Source organism: Carcharhinus amblyrhynchos, chromosome 15 (assembly GCF_965287045.1).
Source record: "Carcharhinus amblyrhynchos chromosome 15, sCarAmb.v2.hapA, whole genome shotgun sequence".
NCBI classification, from domain to species: Eukaryota; Metazoa; Chordata; class Chondrichthyes; order Carcharhiniformes; family Carcharhinidae; genus Carcharhinus; species Carcharhinus amblyrhynchos.
The window spans coordinates 13,114,442-13,133,826 of record NC_137338.1 but is presented as its reverse complement, the minus strand read 5'-3'; the positions used below and the strand labels follow the sequence as shown (position 1 = coordinate 13,133,826).

Below are 19,385 nucleotides of genomic sequence, written 5' to 3'. Positions count from 1 at the left end.
GAGTTCTTACATTTTTAGTTCTGAGCTGCAGGTTTTAGTTCTGGAAGGGACATCAAGCTGGAAATCTGTCTGTCTGTCTGTCTCTCTCTCGTTCTCTCTCTCCCTGGCTTTGGGAAATTCTGCTGGTTAGCTGAAAGCCTTCCTGGAGTCGAAAATCTGCTGTTTGTGGTTTGACCAGAGTCTCTCCCTGGTGTTCTGGGAAGCTGTTCTGACTTCAAATTGTTCTAAGTAAATCCAGAGTACTGTTAGGAGTTACAAACTGAGAAGTCGGGGTTTTCAATTCTCCAACCAAAGGATTTAGTTCCAGTATCACGTGATCTTTGTTGAGTTAGACCTGTGAAAAGGGATTTTTTTTTTGTCCTAAAGGAAGTTTTTGTTTGATTGGAACATCTTAGATATATTTGTTAAGGGTTATACTTTGTTGTGGTTGTTTTCTTTCTTTTTGTAATTGATAAAAGGTTATTGCTAATTTTATTTCCATACATGTTAACTATATTCTTAAATAAATTTTGTTTGGTAAAAGCTCCCTAGTGACTCATTTGAATCATACCTGAAATGAAATATGCTTATCTTAGCCAAATTCAAGGTGTAAAATGTATGATCCAGGCAGGCTCCAAAAAACACTTTGGAATTTTTGACCTGAACCATAACACCATGTATCTGCTGCCCTTGTCCACCTAGGTGGAAGTGGTCATGGGTTTAGAAGTTGCTGCCAAAGGAGCCTTGGTGAATTGCAGTAGTGCATCTTATAGGTGCCATTGTGTGTCGATGGTGGAGGGAGTGAATATTTAGTGTGATGGCTAGGGTGCCATTAAAGTAGGCTGCATTGCCCTGGATGACACTGAGCTTCTTGAGTGCTTTTGGACCTGTACACATCCAGGCAAGTGGAGAGCAACCCATCATGCTCCTGACTTGTGGCTTGTAGGTGATGGACTGTGGACAGGAAGTGAGTAACTCAGCACAGAATTCCAAGCCTCTGATCTGCTGTTTCAGCCACGATATTGATGTGGCTGCTCCAGTTCCATTTCTCATCAATGGTAAACCGAAGGATATTGATAAAGGTGATTCAATGGTGGTAATGCCATTGAATTTTAAGGGGGGAATGGTTATTTATTTATTTATTTTTTAGTGTCACAAGTAGGCTTACATCAACACTGCAAGGCAGTTACTATGAAAATCCCCTAGTCGCCACAACCCAGCACCTCCATGTTCGGGCACACCGAGGGCGAATTTAGCATGGCCATTGCGGCTAACTAGCACATCTTCCTCTTGTTGAAGATGGTCACTTGTGTGGTAGATATGTCACTTATCAGCCTAAACCAGAATGCTCTTCAGGTCTTATTGCATATGGATGTGAACTGCTTCAGCACTTGAGGAGTCACGGACGATGCTGAACAATGTGCAATCATCCGTGAACACTGCCACTTATATATAAGGAAAGTCACTGATGAAACAACTGAAGATGATTGGGCCTGAGACACACCCTGAGAAACTCCTGCAATGATGTCCTGGAGCTGAGATGATTGACCTCCAACCATCACGACCATCTTCCTTCGCGCCAGATATGACTCCAACCAGCATAGAGTTTTCCCCCTGATTCTCATTGACTCCAGTTTTGCTAGGAACCTTTCGTGGCACACTTGGTCAAATGCTGCCTTGGCAATCACTCTCACCTCGCCTCTGGAATTCAGCTCTTTTGTTCATGTTTGGACCAAGGATGTAATCAGGTTAGCAGCTGAGAAATCTTGGCGGACCCCAAACTGAGTGTGAATGTCCATCAACAAGCATCATTCATTAATACCAGCATTGAACAAGCTGGCTGAGTCCTGAAGGACATGGCTGCTGAACTGGGTCATCGGTAGCAATGAGGTAACCAACATGAGGGAAAAACTTACTCGACCTCATCTTCACCAACCTTCCTATCACAGTTGTATCTGTCTGTATTGGTAAGAGTGACCACAGCACATCCTTGTGGAGGTGAAGTCCCATCTCCCCATTAAGGACTTTCTTGGTACAACTGAATGAGGCAGAGTTAACCACATTGGTATGGGTCTGGAGTCACAAGTAGGCCAGACCAGGTCAAGGTGGCAGATTTCTTTCCCTGCAGGAGGGAGAGCGAAGGGTCAACGAAGCAGACGTGTTTTTTCAACAATGGTTTCACAGAATCCATACAGTGCCGAAGGAGGCCATTTGGCCCATCGAGTCTGAACCAACCATACCCCCCTATGCCCGTAACCCCATATATTTACCTTGCTAATCCCCCTAACACTAGGGTCAATTTATCATGGCCAATCAACTAACCTGCACATCTTTGGACTGTGGGAGGAAACCGTAGCACTCAGAGGAAACCCACGCAGACATGGGGAGAACGTGCAAACTCCACACCTGAGGCTGGAATTGAACCCGGTTCCTCGTGCTGTCAGGCAGCAGTGCTAACCACTGTGTCATCCATGGTTTCATAATCACCAGATTTAAATTGCAGATTTATTGATTTAAATTTAAATCCCACCAGCTGCTGCAGTGGTGGAATTTGAACGTGTTACCCCAGATCACTAGACCAGTGACAGACATTACCACAATACCCTACACCACCACCATCTCCCTTTACTAGCCACGGCTAGTGAGTAATATAAGAGTTAAAAGGCTTTAGTGGGCATGACAAATTCAGTGTATTGGGTCGGAACTCCTATCTCTATAGAAACACATGGCAGTATATTATCACTCGCTCTCACTAATAAGAGGTTTGAACCACAGAACATTTCTATACTTAGATACATTTTTAACAGCAGGGGAGAAAACATTCAAATTCTACACATGTTAATGAAAAAAAGACTTGAAAGCGCCTGTTTGCACCAATCTTCCATTATTACAGTTATAACTCATTAAACCCTTATCAATTGTGAATTACGGAGGCAGCTTATCTGTAGTTTCCCATGAAATGAACTATAGGTAGTGAAGTTAATCATAGGCGGGGGGGAGCAGAAGTTGCTGATTTTGGTCCCATCACTCAACATTTTGTGTTCAATTACTCTTTCAGGAAGATGAAAGCCTCTTGCTTGTTGAGATGACGTACCATTGCATTATCCTTTCGAAAGAAAGAACAAGAACTTGCATTTATATTGCTCCTGTCACAATGTCGGGCTGTCACAAAGAGTTGTGCAGGCGATGAAGTATATTTGAAGCACACTCACTGTTTTATTGTAGGGAAAAACAGCAGCCCGTTTGCGCAGTGCAAGCTCTCATAAGCAGCAATCAGGTCATTTGTTTTAGTCATGTTCGTTGACAGCCAACTTTTGTCCCAAAACAAGTCGTTTAGGTCCCTTCCTGTATCGTTATGCAACCCACTTGAATGCTTCCAAAGTTTTGCTCTGAATAACTCTTGTCCTGTGCATTTTCTCTTCTTTCCAGAGTATGGCCTGTCATGGGAGACGATACTCTCAAATTCTCCACTCAGTTCACTGGAGCCTAACACATTTTGTCACTTTTTCATTAACAATCTTGATTCTGTTTTAATGTAACAAGATAGCTTGAAAGCAAAAATATGATTTTTCAGACTATTGTTACAATCTTTTCAGAGATTGATGACTTTTGGAAAGACATATAAATTTCCCAGTGGCGGACAAAAGGAATCGCGCAACACGATTTCATGTTTTAAGTCTTTTACTGTAACAAACTACTCAAAACAACATTGGCATAACGTTACTCAGAAAGCAAATAATACACTAAAGTTTACTTATTAGTCACAAGTAAGCTTACCTTAACACTGCAATGAAGTGACTGTGAAAGCCTCCTAGTCACCACACTGCAGCACCTGTTTGGGTATGCTGAGGGAGAATTTAGCATGGCCAATGCACCTAACCAGCAGCCTTTTGGACAGTGGGAAGATATTGACGCTCCAATGAAGAAGATACAGGGTTATTGTAATAACTCAGGAAGCCAACTGGAAAGGAATGGTGTTTTGTTTCCCAGACCAAAAGGTAAACCACAAACCTGTGGTGCATATCCATAAGACTCATTTGGGATGATAGAAAAATGGACCCACTCAGGGCCCTGCTTTATAAAGGTTCAGGATATGAGTTCCACTTGATTAGGTAATTACTTATCACCATGGGAACTTGTATTCTATGAATCCCCACCGGGAGGTCCATCAGGGCTTCCCCATCTAGGTCCCTAGAGGCTATCACATATATATCCAAATCAGAGTGGTGTGAATAGAAGGGGAGATTGCAGGTGAAGTTGGTGCTGTTGTGTTTTTCCATGGTAGAGGTCATAGGGTAAGGAAGTGTTGTTAAAGTAACCATTGAGAGTTGCTGGGTTACAGTAAGATAATTATTGGTTGGTTGTTTACACAGCAGACACAGTAGCATGAGGGCATCAATTTAAGATCAATGCTAAAAGAATTAAAAGAGCAATTAGAAAAAAATGCATTTACATAACACCGAGTGTATGGTGTCGAAATTTGCTGATGACACCAAGATTGGGGGAACGGCAAATTGCGCGGAGGGTGTGGAGAGTCTGCAGAAGGATCGAGATAGGCTGGGCGAATGGGCCAGGAACTGGCAAATGGAATTTAATGTTGGCAAGTGCGAGGTGGTCCACTTTGGTAGGAATAATGGTAGGAAGGATTATTTCTTACGTGGCGAAAAACTGCAGCAGGCGACGGTGCAGAGGGACCTCGGGGTCCTTGTGCATGAGTCGCAAAAACCCAGCCTGCAGGTGCAGCAGGTGGTCAGGAAGGCAAATGGGATGCTGGCCTTCATAGCGAGGGGGATTGAATATAAAAGTAGGGAGGTCTTGCTGCGGCTGTATAGGGCATTGGTGAGGCCGCAGCTGGAGTACTGTGTGCAGTTTTGGTCGCCGCACTTATGCAAGAATATTTTGGCCTTGGAGGGAGTGCAGAGGAGGTTTACTAGGCTGATACCGGAGTTGAGGGGGTTGAGCTATGAGGAGAGGCTGAATAAACTAGGCTTGTACTCGTTAGAGTTTAGAAGAATGAGGGGAGATCTATTTGAGACGTATAAGATGATGAATGGGATGGATAGGATAGAGGTGGAGAGGCTCTTTCTGCTCAGAAAGGACAGTAGGACTAGGGGGCACAGCCTCAAGATAAAGGGGGGGGGGGCGGTTTAGAACAGAGTTGAGGAGGAACTTCTTCACTCAAAGGGTGGTGAAGCTCTGGAATTCTCTGCCCATTGAAGTGGTGGAGGCTGCCTCGCTAAATATTTTTAAGACGCGGTTGATAGGTTTTTGATAAGAGAGGGGATTAAGGGTTATGGGGAGAGGGCGGGAATGTGGAACTGAGCCACGACAGATCAGCCATGATCTTATTGAATGGCGGGGCAGGCTTGAAGGGCTAGATGGCCTACTCCTGCTCCTATTTCTTATGTTCTTATGTTCTTAAGAAACTGGAGCACCCAGCGGAAACCCATTCAGACATGGGGAGAATGTGCAGACTCCACACAGCCAGTGATCCAAGCTGGGAATTGAATTTGGGTCCCTGTGACTGGGAGGTAGCAATGCTAACCACTGAAAAGATATTTTCTTTATTAACTAATTAACACAACTGAAAATCCAACACCATATAAGTCATAACCCTCCTTTTGACTCCAACAGGTTTTCTTCTCATTGGTGTACCCAGCTTGGTTGGTGGAAAGCTGTTGAATTTCAGTTGGGTGGTGGTGCGGGGGTGGGTGGGTAGAGTGCAGGTGGCCTTTCAGGATGCCCTTAAGCAGCCCTAGCCCTGGAAGGCCCGGCTTCATCCTGTGGCGACTAGGGGATTTTCACAGTAACTTCATTGCAGTGTTAATGTAAGCCTACTTGTGACAAATAAATAAACTTTAGTGTATTATTTGCCTTCCGAGTAATGTTTTGTCAATGTTGATTTGAGTAGTTTGTTACAGTAAAAGTCTCAAAACATGAAATCCTGTCGTGCGATTCCTTTTGTCCATCACTGGGAAATTGACATAGTTGGGAACAATCTGGACTGACCGGCTGGTAGTCAGCACAGGTGAATTGGCTCTATGGAGGACAGATTGCTGTGGGACCATGTACTTCCCTTTGAACATAAGAATGAGCAACCAGGATGGGAGCAATCTGCTCTTGTGTGATTTTAACCTGGATTCCACTGCAGCATTCAACCTGATTGTGTTTCAATGGAGGCAGAGGCACTTGTCATTCGATGCTGCAGTACCACTAGCTCCAGAAGTGTGCAAATGGACTTCAATGTTGGAAACTAGGGGCTTCAAACTCTGCTAAAGCCTTGTGCTGGGTGTGAGTTGGATTCTAAAATGCTCCTTGACAGAAGGCTTTGCATGCCAGCAAGTGCATTGAGATTTCATTGTGTACATGCATCAGTTTTCTTCAGTTCACCACCCCATCAGGGTCCTCAGCAGAGTCCTCAGAGGAAGAACCCATGGGTACACTTGCCCTGCAGACAGCTGGCACTGTGCAACCATTTTCCCCTTCTCTGGCTGTTCGACACTCACCATTACAGATGCTGCCTCTATGTTACCCCTTGGAAATGAGCGCTGTGTCAGTATCTGTGCTGGTGGCCTTGAGTTTGGGATGGAGTGACAGTATTTCATCACCATCAGCCTCTAGTCTTCTGACCAATGGTGGTGAACACTGTCTCCTCCACTGGAATGAGGAAGTGCAGCCATGACTGATCCTGGGGAAGCAGGTGGCACGGTGGTTAACACTGCTGCCTCACAGGGCCAAGTTCCCGAGTTCGATTCCTGGTTTGGCTCACTGTCTGTGTGGAGTTTGCACGTTCTCCCCTGTCTCTGCGTGGGTTTCCTCCAGATACTTCTGTTCCCTCCCACAGTCTGAAAGACATGCTGGTTAGGTGCATTGGCCATGCTAAATTCTCCCTCAGTGTACCCGAACGGGTGCTGGAATGTGGCGACTAGGGGATTTTCACAGTAACTTCCTTGCAGTGTTAATGCAAGCCTACTTGTGACACGAATAGATTTTTTTTAACACTTTTAGCTTAAAAAACTTTACAAAAACTTCCTGCCTGCTGCCTGCAGTAACCGGCTGCTGCGAGAGGGAAATGTGTGTGGCGCAGTGTGTTAGGCTGATGAATGGTTGTTGATAATGTGCAAGCTGTGAGATGTACTTGTGAGACTTGCAGCTGTGAGATGTGTATGTGGGTGAGGCAAGGTCCGGAAATATTAGTCCTGGTTGATAGAGACTGTTGGTAGGTGAGTGAAGTGAGGGGGTGGGGGGGGGGGGGGGGGGGGGGCGGTGGGCGGGGGCTGGCCGGTAGGTGGGGTGGGGGGGTCGTTGAATGGATCAATGCATGAGACTAGTATATGGTTTGGAAAGAGTTGGCATTGAAGATGTATTCACTAACCTTGAGCGCACGGACACAGGGAAAATGTCTTGCAACATTACATCCCACTCCAGCCTCCCACCCATTGACTCTGTCTACACTTTCTGCTGCCTCAACAAAGCAGCCAGCATAATTAAAGACTCCACGCACCCCGAACATTCTCCCTTCCACCTTCTTCCTCTGGGAAAAAGATACAAAAGTCTGAGTTCACATGCAAACCGACTCAAGAACAGCTTCTTCCCTGCTGCTGTCAGACTTTTGAATGGATTTGCCTTGCATTGGGTTGATCTTTCTCTGCACCCAAGCTATGACTGTATGTAACACTACATTCTGTGCTGTCTCGTTTCCTTCTCTATGAATGGTATGCTTTGTCTGTATAGCATGTAAGAAACAATATTTTTCACTGTATGTTAATACATGTGACAATAACAAATCAAATCAAAATCAAAGGTATTGGTCAGAATGCTCTGGCTGTTCATGCTGGTGGAATTATCTGGTTCCATCAACAGCATATCCCTGCCCGCAGGTTTCCCGCTGATGTGGGGTATTGGCAGTGGGAACTCTCATTGACAATACAGGGCCAGAGAATCCCACTGCAAGCAAAGACAGCATCTCCCTCCAGCGGGAATCCCACAGCAGGGAGGCCAGAGAATCTCACCCAATGGCAGTATTAATGATTTGTACTAGTGTCCTCTTAATGTTTATCTGGTCTCCATCTATCCACCTCCGACACCAAAGTCTTCAGTCCGAACCATCTGAGACACATGCTTTCTGCCCTGTTGAGACATTATTCTGAGTTCTTCATGCTTGGACAACTCTTGCCCAGAGGATGGATGTATTGGTGTTAATAGGTGCAGGCTGGCTTTAAGCAGTGCTGTCTAGCTCTTACTGTGTTAGCCTAGTCCCTTACTGAACCATTCAACAACAGGATTAGTGTTGGGCTGCATGTTCGTATCAAGCAACTTAGCAGTTAGGTAACACAAAGTCTGTGTGCAGCTGATGTAGGAAGGAATGGATGTGAGTTAATCACACATTGCCCATCGTGATCCCCAGCACACTCTCAGGCCTTATCTAATTTTTTCCCTTTGAGACCATGAGACTATAAGACTGTATGACATACTATGGCATGTGCAACTGATCACCAGATAGTGCCCTTAAGCAATTAGTAATTATACTCCAGGGTACTTCATAATGCGTTGCATGTCAAGTGTCCATTATCCAAAACACTCAGGGCGGATTGGATTTTGGATTTCAGATCACTTCAGTTTTCAGATGCTGTATCTAAACTACATCACAATAGACTAAGCTTAGACTAGCTGCAGTCTAAAGTAAGAAAAAGCCCAAGAGTGGCACAGTGGTTCATAGAAACATAGAACATTACAGCACAGTACAGGCTCTTTGGCCCTTAATGTTGTACCGAGCTATGTCCAATCCCAAGATCAAGCTATCCCACTCCCTATCATTCTGGCGTGCTCCATGTACCTATCCAATAACTGCTTGAAAATTCCTAAAGCGTCCGACTCCACTATCACAGCAGGTAGTGCGTTCCACACCCCAACCACCCTCTCTGAGTAAAGAACCTACCTCGGACATCCCTCCTATATCTCCCACCATGAATCTTATAGTTACGCCACTTGAGTGGCAACCTTCAGAGATCTGTGGATATGAACCCCAAGACCTCTCTGTTCCTCCACATTTCACAGAACCCTGTGTTGACCCTGTAATCTTCATTCAAGTTTGTCCTACCAAAATGAATCACCTCACACTTGACAGGGTTAAAGCCCATCTGCCACTTTTTGGCCCAGCCGGTTCACACTGCTGTTTCACAGCACCAGGGACCCGGGTTCAATTCCAGCCTTGGGTCACTGTCTTTGTGGAGTTTGCATGTTTTCCCTGTGTCTGCCTGGGTTTCCTCCGGGTGCTCCAGTTTCCTCCCACAATCCAATGATTAGGTGGATTGGCCATGCTGGAGTGACCATGGGAAATGTGCGGGATTACAGAAATAGGATGGAGGGGAGTGCCTGGGTGGGATGCTCTTTCAGAGAGTTGGTACAGACCCGATGAGCCAAGTGGCCTCTTTCTACCCTGTAGGGATTTTATGGTTCCATTGACAGATACATCACCCATAGTTAAGTAGAAAGGTTCAAGGTAGTATCAAATGTCGAGAAAAAGCATATAATTATGCAAAAATGGGTGGAAGGTCAGCAGAGTGGATAGAAATAAGGAGCAGCAAAGGATAACTAAAAGACTAATGAAGAGGACAAAATCAGAGCAGGAGTGAAATCTAACCAGAAATACAAAAAATAAGTAGTAAGATTCTATAAATATTTTTTAAAAAGAAATAACAAAGTAAGCATTGGCCCTGTAGAAAGTGAGAGTGGAGAATTGATAATGGAAAACGTGGAGATGGTAGATGAACTGAACAGATAGTTTATGTTGTTTATTAGTCACAAGCAAGGCTTACATTAACACAGCAATGAAGTTACTGTGAACTTCCCCTAGTCACCATAGTTTAGCACCTGTTTGGGTCAATGCACCTAAGCAGCATGTCTTTCATAACGTGGGAGGAAACTGGAGCACCTGGAGGAAACCCGCGCAGACACGGGGAGAATGTACAAACTCCACACAGACAGTGACTCAAGCCGGGAATCGAACCCAGGCCCCTGTGCTGTGAAGCAGCAGTGCAATCCACCGTGCCACCATGCTGCCCAGTATTTTGTGTCAATGCTTAGTGTAGAGTAACATCCCAGAAGCAGCTATAAATGAGGAAATGGAAGGGAGGGAGAAACTCAGGGAATTTACAGTATTCAGAGAAACAGTACCGATCCCTGGGATAGTAAGTCTGTCATATGAGGAGAGATTAAATTGGTTAGGATTTTATTGGATCTTCTGTGCTGTAGGCCTGTTTCTGTGCTGTAGTGTTCTATGGTTCTATGGCTCCTGGAGCTGGAAGAATGAAAAAGAAGCATAAATGGTGAAAGATTGCAGAGCTTTGAGGTGCAGAGGGATCTGGGTACCTTAGTATGTGAATCACAATAGGTTAGGCTGAAGAGTAATTAAGAAATTTCAGAGACTGTTATCATTTATTGTGAGGGGACTTGAACAGGTAGGGAGATTATGCTTCAGTTACACCGAGCACTAGTCAAACCACATTTGGAGCATTGGTACCTTGCTTAAGGAAGAATGTAAATGCATTGGAAGCAGTGCAGATAAGGTTTTCTTATGAAGAAAGGTTTGACAGGCTAAGTTTGTATCTGCTTGAATTCAGAAGGATAAGAGGAGACTTAATTGAAACATCGAAGGTCCTGAGGGTATGGACAGGGTGAATGTGGACAGGACGCTTCCTCTTATGGGAAAATCTAGAACTAGGGGTCACCACTTAAAAATAAGCAGTTGCCCATTTAAAACGGAGATGAGGTGAAACTTGTTTCTCTCAGAGGGTTCTGAGTATTCAGAACTCTGCTTCTGAAATGCTGGTACAGTCCTTGGATATCTTTAAGGCAGAAGTGGATAGATTCTTGGTAACCAATGGGGGTGATAGGTTGATGGGAGTAGGCAGGATACAGATTTGAGATAAGTATCAGATCAATCACGATTTTACCAAATGGTGAAGCAGGCTGGAGGGGCCGAATGGCCTACCCCTCCTACTCCATGTTCCTAAAGAAAATGGCAAGCAAAGTAAATTGTATCACTGAATAATCACTGCAGGATGCCTGAAATTTGTTTTTTTTTTGTTATGTTCACTATAAACAGTGAAGACAAACAATTAGACTTCCCACTCTACAGGTCGGTAAGGTTAAAAAGAATTGTGGTTTATGGATATATTTACTCAACATGTAGTGAATCATAGAATCCCCACAGTGCAGAAAGAGGCCATTTGGCCAATCGAGTCTGCATCTACAACAATCCCACCCAGACCCTAACCCTGCAACCACACACTTTATCCTGCTAATCCCCCCTGACACTAAGGGGCAATTTACCATGGCCAATCAACCTAACCTGGACATCTTTGGAGGAAACCGGAGAACCCAAAGGAAACCCATGAAGATACAGGGAGAACACGCAGGCTCCGCACAGACAGACTCTCGAGGCCGGAGTTGAACATGGGTTCCTGGCGCTGTGAGGCATCAGTGCTAACCATTGTGTCACCATGTCAGGTAATTAATGGAAGAATCTGGAAATAAAGGCAGTTAGTTACTGCTGCGGCAATTCAGAACCTGACTCATGTGCACTGATAGAATTGCAGTGTAATGTTGGCAAGCTATTTGACCGTGTGGCAAGGGCAACTTTCTCGACATGTGACTTCCAGTTGCAAACATGCCTCAGCAGGCTTCAGAGCACAGTGATCACGAACAGAAAGGAGAATGTTTGTGTAAACCTGTCACACTCTAATTACATGCTCCACTGCCACCACTGAAGGGGAGGCGTATTGTAGCGTGGCAGGTTTACTTGACAACTTCTGTTGTAAATGTGGACTTCAGAGCAGAGTAATAATAAGGACAGAATGTATGACTTTGCATCCTGATCACTTGCTTCCTTAACTGAACCCACTTTCATTCCTGACTTGGGGGAAATAATCATCCCTCTGGTCTCAGCTGGTGCCAATCTCCTTGAATTTTCCTTGGGCAGTTCGTAATGGGACAACTAAACAATGGAATTGACAACATCTGCAGAGATGTGCCAAGGCTGGTGTGTCCAACTATCCTCATTGAAGATGATACAATAGATGTCGGAAGATGTGAGCAGTTAGCAGGGTTTTCTAATGAATAAAATGGGATCTGACCAGTGCAAGGAGACTGCAGACAAAACTCAATTAACCTTTCCCTTTCTTTTCCAGAGAAAAAACACTGGAGCAAAATATGGGAAAGAGAAGACATCTGACGGCAAAGGTAAATATTTTCCGGTGTTATTTTTCCCATCCACGCTCAGATAATAGGGAATAGTAATGAATGAAACTCAAAGCTCTTCATCAATTGAGATTTTCTTGGTGTAATGCCTGGGAAACAACGGCTGGAACGTAATCACCGTTCATTCCGACAGCATTTTCCCGTTCTGCTGCAGTGAACGGAGATTTGGGCTGGCCGCCAAATTCTCCAACCTCGCTGCAGCGGGAGCGTGGCATGAATGGGAGATAAGATCGCGCCCAGTCAGTTTGTGAAGAATCAATTGAAGACTCAAAATGAGATACATGTACCTTGAGATCTTGGCAAAGAAAATACCTGTGGCGTACATAGAGGTAGCATAGTGGTTATGTTATTGGAGTGGTACCTATGTGGGGTGCAGTACAGGAGCACATTGGTTACATAACTGGACCAGTAGGGTAGCAACGGCACAGGTTGTAGTAGTCTGGGTGGGGGACTTCAACGTAGCACCACTGACCAAGTTCAAAAGGACATACCTGCCATACTGTGCCTTGGCAGGTGGTGAAGGAGAAACCGACTAGACCTCACCATCACTAATCCATTGGTCACAGATGTATCTGTCCAAGGTGGTATTGGTAGGAGTGACCACTGTATAGTCCTTGTAGAGGCAAAATTCTGATACTGTCCACCATGTGACACAATCACTGTTCTAAATGGGATGAATTCAGAACAGATTTAACTTAAAACTGGGCATCCCTAGGGCACTGTGAGCCCTCAACAACAGCAGATTTATATTTCAAATTATCTTTAGACTTATCAGTTGGCATATCCCCCACACTACCATGATCATCAAGCCCTGGTTCAGTAAGGTGTGCAGAGGTCAGCACTAAACGTACCTAAAAACCAGGTGCCAACCTAGTGAAGCTATTACATAGAGCTTCGGATATACTTAACAGTGAAAGCAGCGTGAAGGTCGGGACTTTCTTCCGAAAGCAATTTGTGCCATGTAGAAATTTAAGAAGAAAACTTGAAGTCATGGGTTCCATGACGCTGGTGGGGAGGCCTTTGATTTGCCTAGTCCGTCCCTCCAGCAGCTCTGACACTCAGTGATCCACTGCGCTATTTTTGAAGATTGACTGAGCGCACAGCAAGCAAACCAGTTCCTCCAGGTGCACCACCCCCACCTACACCTCCCCCTACCCCACCACCCCTCATCCTTACCCTTGTACCCCCCCCCCACCCTGCTGCTGTACCCCCTGTCATTACCCTGACATCAATCTGCCCGCCTGCTACATGAGCACTACCCTGGGCACAACCTTTTCCCTCCTGACAGCTGCAGTCACCCCCAAGCTCCCCTGGGATTACTGCTCGCCAGGTGCCCACCTTCTGAGACCAGTTGCATTTCACGCTGTCCTGCCACCGTGGGTGGATGTGGGAGGATGATTCCGGTGAATGATAACGATTTGATAATTTATTATAGTGAGGTGCCTGGTGCTGAAACATAGTCTGTCACTGATGGGAGGAGAGAGATGGAGAGGTGTCATGCTTTCAAATCATGATGAAACACTACTTTGGTCTTCTCGTGATATTTTCCGCTCCCGTCACCAAACCCACCCAATCCCAACTGGACGGACCCCCAACCAACAGATCAGATCAAAACTCTGTCGTCGTGCCACGTCAAATCATGAATGGTGGTGGACAATAAAAACACTAAGAGGAGATCATAAAAAGAAGAAGCTATTTGGACCCTCAAGTCTGTTCTGTCATTCAGTAAGATCCTGGCTGAGCTGCTACCCCAACTCCACTTCCCTGCACTAAACCCAATGATCCCACTGGAGAAGAAAGCTCCATTAACCTTCCCATCTCCAGTGGAATTTGAATTCAATGAAAACAAAAATCTGGAATTAAGAATCTACTGATGACCATGAAACAATTGCCGACTGTCGGAAAAATCCATCTAGTTCATTAATGACCTTTAAGGAAGGAAATCTGCCGTCCCTACTTGGTCTGGTCTACATGTGACTCCAGAGCCACAGCAATGTGGTTGACTCTCAGCTGCCCTTAAACAGCTAGGGATGGGCAATAAATGTTGGCCAGCCAGCGACACCCATGTCCCACAAATGAATTTTAGAGAAACTTCAATGATTGTAACCATTAAACTTCATGTCTAAACATTGCCGCAATAGCTCTCTTCCTCATCTTGTTCCACTTGTGCGAGGTCAGAAGATCACATTACGACTTTAGAGTGTTGCCCCATATGCTCTCCGGTGCAGGAGCAGATTTGTTGATAACAGGTTCATCTTGACTCTCCCACTCCCACCTTTCCTTCCCCACCTTCATCTTCCTGCTCCATTGTAAAGAACCTTATATTTATCGACGTTAAAACCCATTATTTAACTGGTTATTACCTTCATTAAAAAGAAGCAAACTCTGCTTAGCTTATAATCAACCATTCACCTAAAGGGAAACTTGGAGCAGTGGATATTTTTCTTGTTTTTTTGTTAGTTTTGTACCTCTCATCTTCTCCCTAAAGGATGTCTTGCAAGGGTTTGGCTTTCTGGCCCTTGGAGTCACCCATTACTGAACGGAGAATCAATCCCAGGCACTCAATCCAACAGTTGGATGTCAATGGGAAAGTGTCATGGCGTGCCCTCGTCACTCCCACCCCTGCACCCACCCCTCCCCTGCAACCCCAACATCTATACACATGCACTTCCAGCAGGGATCAAGCAATAGGGTTCCCAGTTTCCTTTGGTTGCATTGACTGTCCCTCAGTGAGATCACAGTTCCTCAACAATGCTCTCAATGCGCAGTGCCCATTTGGACTTGATGTTCGAAAAGAAATGAACGGAACACAATCAAGAATAAAGTTCAGCTTCTTGTCCATTGACATCAAGGATATTAATCAACTAGAAAGAGTGTAGAGGAGATTTATTAGGATGGTACCGGGACTCGATGTTTTGAGATATAAGAAGAGGCTGGATAGACTGGGACTTCTTCCCCTGGAGCGTAGGGGTGATCTTATAGAAGTCTATAATATAGTGAGGGGCATAGATCTAGTTAGTCAACATCTTTTTTTAAAGGGTAGGGGAGTCTAAAACTAGAGGGTATAGATTTATGGTGAGAGGGAAGAGATACGAAAGGGTCCAGAGGGGCAATTTTTTCATACAGACGGTGGTGAGTGTCTGGAACAAGCTGCCAGAGGCATAGGTACAATTTTGCCCTTTAAAAATATTAGAACAGTTACATGGTTTAGATAGCTAATAAGGGATATGGAACAAACACAGGCAATTGGGACTAATTCAGTGGTTAAAAAAGGGTTAGCATGGACAAGTTGGGTCAAAGATCCTGTTTCCATGCTGTAAACCTCCATGAATGTGTAACCTTCCCACCCAGCCCCATGGATCGCCATCCTATGTCCTTCTCATCCAGTAGCTGGTGCAGTCACTCTTACAAGTCAGTGTTTTCACAAAAAGATCTAAATTATCCAATGATATGAATTATGGGAGTGTAATAATGTCTTGTGAGGTGACCATAGCTTGTGGGGAGTGAGAAATTTTGCGAGATGGACAGGTTTGAGATTATGGGCAAGAATGGTTCGCTATAGAGGAGAGTATATGAGGGCGCAGAGTGGGATACAGGTGAGGTAGGTGGGACTATTTCTGTGCCCCATGGAGGAATGTTCTCCAGAGACTGGAAGATGAGGAAGAGAGAGCTGTTGCGGCAACCTTTAGACATGAAGTTTAATGGTTACAATCATTGGAGTTTTTCTAAAATTCATTTGTGGGACATGGGTGTTGCTGGCTGGCCAGCATTTAATGCCCATCCCTAGCTGGTCAAGGGCAGCTGAGAGTCAGCCGCATTGCTGTGTGGGGTCACATGTAGACCAGACCAGGTAGGGACGGCAAATTCCCTTCGTTAAAGGTCATTAATGAACTAGATGGATTTTTCTGACAATCGGCAATAGTTTCATGGTCATCGGTCGATTCTTAATTCCAGATTTTTTTTATTGAATTCAAATTCCACCATCTGCCATGGTGGGATTTGAACCTAGGTCCCCAGAGCATTAGCTGACTTTCTGGACTCTGTTGTGAGTGAGGAAGGGGAAGAGGTAAAGAAAACTATGATTCCATGACTGAAAGTTCAGCATGAGTGGAAAGATTTTAGTGGGAGCTGTTACATTCGGTCTCACAGGAGTGTCACACGGCATTCATTCCAGGGCAGTAATGCAATACTTCTCAGTGCAAGTAGATAACTATTCAACTCAAGGAAATTCGTTCACTGAATCAGCACTTTCAGCAGAGCCAGTTGATGAGTATACAGTCCGTGCCTACCACTGTTCAACAATCAGGCACTGGAGATTGGTCATGTATTTGTGTCTTGCTTAGAAACAATTCGGGGAATGTTTTTTCTGGTCTCCATCATCAAGAAATATTTAAACTAGTCCGAAACATGGAAAACCACGGGGCTCCAAGCTGACAGATGTAGCCTCCTTGCCATGTGGCTGTCATGGTGTGGAAATGCTGGCATTAGACTGAGGTGGGCACAGCAAGAAACACCGGGTTAAAGTCAGGGCTCACCTAATGAAGGAGCAGCGCTCCGAAAGCTCATGATTTCAAATAAAATGATTGGATTTTAACCTGGTGTTGTGAGACTTCTTACAAATTGATGATGGCAATAAAATGCTGGTCAGAAGCTGCTCCCGGGTTAGGAATATGCAAATATCCGGCTCCTTTGTAACGTTAGATTGCCGTGGATATAGCTGTCACAGGGACAGGCAGGTTCACAAAAATGTCATCTCCATGAGACCTAGCCATCAGCTGTGAAAGCTGTGACTGTAGCCGTGATCTTTTCTCAATCACTCCCGTTCCCTTTCTCAATCATAGTCCCTCTCCCTCTCCCCCCACCCCCATTGCTGATGCCCCTCCCCACTTCATGGTCTCCTTCCCCATCACTCCCCACCTCTCTCCCATCACCTCCCAACCCCTTCTCCCTATTACCCCCACTCCCCCTCCCCATCACTTCCTACCCCCAACCCCATCCTGTCCCCCCACCTGGCAGGAGAATCACTGGGAGGGACCGCATCACATTTAGTGCCAAGATAAAACCCCCTTTAAGAACCTCGTGCTCCAGTGCCCGGATGTGCCACAGAAAGAGTCCCTGCAATTCACCAACCCTCGGGTGCGATAGGAACCCTGGCGAATTACAGGTCCTGATGGCCACACGGGGTGATGGGGGGGACACACAGCTGAGCAGTGCCCTGGCATTGCCCCCGAGTACCCTGGCCACTCCCAGGATGGAACTGGTGAGGGGCTGGACCTGAAGGGGGTACCTGAAGGGGATGGGGCCTTAGGCAACCCAATAGCTGGGTCTTGCTCACTTGGGGGTTGGAGCCCAATGCCCTAATGCTGGTGAAGATGGATAGTGGAGGGGGCTTGAATGTTGCTCTCCTGCCTGTGCATGTATTGGGGGTGGGGGGGGGGGGGTGCGCTGCGGGGGCGGGGGGAGGTGGGGATGTGACTGTGACATTTGGTGAGGGAGGAGGGTTGGGGTGTTCCCTATAACTGCGGGGATCACAATGTCCTTTAAAAAAGATGTTCTGATCTCCGAGGAGTCAGTCTTGCTGCAGTCATTAGGTCCCCGCTCCAGATAAAAATTCCAATTGTGAGAGAATTCAGTGAGAATCTCCTCAGATTCCAAAAAAATGCCCTAGGGTTGAATGGGCCCAAACCAACTAGTGGAAATCTCACCAGTTTTCCCACTGGGGACAACACTTAGAAATGTTCTGGGAGAATCCCACCCCAGTTGTTCTCTCTCAATCGCCATCAGCCTTCCTCTCGATCGTTTAGCCCCGTACTTCTTCCTGGACCTTGTCGAGGAACTCCATTGATGCTGCAGTGGCCCAGTTTGAAAATCCTCTTGGCCAGACAGCTATCCAGCAAGTAGTGAGGGAACCACAACACTGGTCTCAGGCCAAAAGAGGAAACTAGCTCTTTATAGTTCCAGTAAACTGGGGAGGGGGATGTGCAACATGCCCAGTAAACACAGGACAAATTTCACCTGCCCTCCACCCCCGCCTCCCCGCGGCCACACAGTGGCACAGTGGTTCGATCTGCTGCCTTGTAATGCCAGGGACACTGGTTAAATTCCAACCCCAGGTCACTGTCTGTGTGGAGTTTACACATTCTCCCCATATCTGTGTGGGCTCCCTGCGGGTGCTCCAGTTTCCTTCCACACTCCAAAGATGTGCAGGTTAGGTTGATTAGCCATGATAAATTGACCCTAGTGCCAGAGGGATCAGCAGGGTGAATAGTGGGGTTGCAGGAATAGTGACTGGGTGGCGTTTTGGTCGGTGCAGACTTGATGGGCTGAATGGCCTCTGTCTGCACTGTAGGATTATATGATACCCCTCATCTGCCTTCCATCTCGCAGTCAAAAGGTCAGCCACCTTTGGAGGGGTCTCCATTGTGACTTGGTATCTGGGGGAGTATTAGATTGGTATGGGGCCAGAGCGGGATGATAAACCCACCTGCAACCAAGGCTGATGCAGCATTTTCCTTCTCTTGTAGACACAGCCAGAGCTTCGAAGGAGGATGCCGAGGAATTTGACATCGACCTGGATGCCCCGGAGACAGAGAAGGCTGCTGTCGCCATACAGAGTCAGTTCAGAAAATTCCAGAAGAAGAAACAGGATCCTTCTTAGGCTTTCCTTCGGGTGCTGAGCAGACAGCACATAACCAGGCGACTCCCTCATAGCTCACTACTGTTGGTGCATGCAGTAAAAAAAAACACTGTTGGTGTGTGTGTGTATTGAATAAACTCCTGAAAACTCTTCTGTAATACTACCCTTAGTCATTCACTTGTAACCTACTCCTATTATTATCCATACATTAATAAAGTCAACATTGTACCTGACACATTTGCAGTGATCTTCCTTCTCAGAGCTGTGAGTAGAAGCAGCAGATAGCATGGCAAATGCGACTGCCAATCTTTTCCCTCTCCTGGAGGTGCCAACTAGTGCCAGCAGTGGGGCTCCTACATGGGATTGCTGCCTCAGAGCAGGGGTGCAAACCTCATACATCAGTCACTGTGAGCTGCTGGGAATCTGAAAGAAAAAACAGAACATTCTGGAAACACTCAGCAGGTGGCTATGGGGAAAGAGTCATGGCTTCAGGCTTCCTGCTTTCCTC

At 45.8% G+C, this 19,385-nt stretch overlaps 1 protein-coding gene across 1 annotated transcript in view; it reads left to right on the top strand.

Annotated features, from left to right (window-relative positions):
- pcp4b (Purkinje cell protein 4b) overlaps nt 1-19,110 on the top strand; it is a 113,067-nt gene extending 93,957 nt beyond the window's left edge. Inside the window, exons 2-3 of the mRNA XM_080203210.1 lie at nt 12,171-12,222; nt 18,765-19,110. Coding sequence (XP_080059336.1) covers nt 12,171-12,222; nt 18,765-18,898 — 186 coding nt within the window. The 3' untranslated portion in view covers nt 18,899-19,110. The remainder of the gene's footprint in view (nt 1-12,170; nt 12,223-18,764) is intronic.
- The last annotated feature ends 275 nt before the right edge of the window (nt 19,111-19,385 follow it).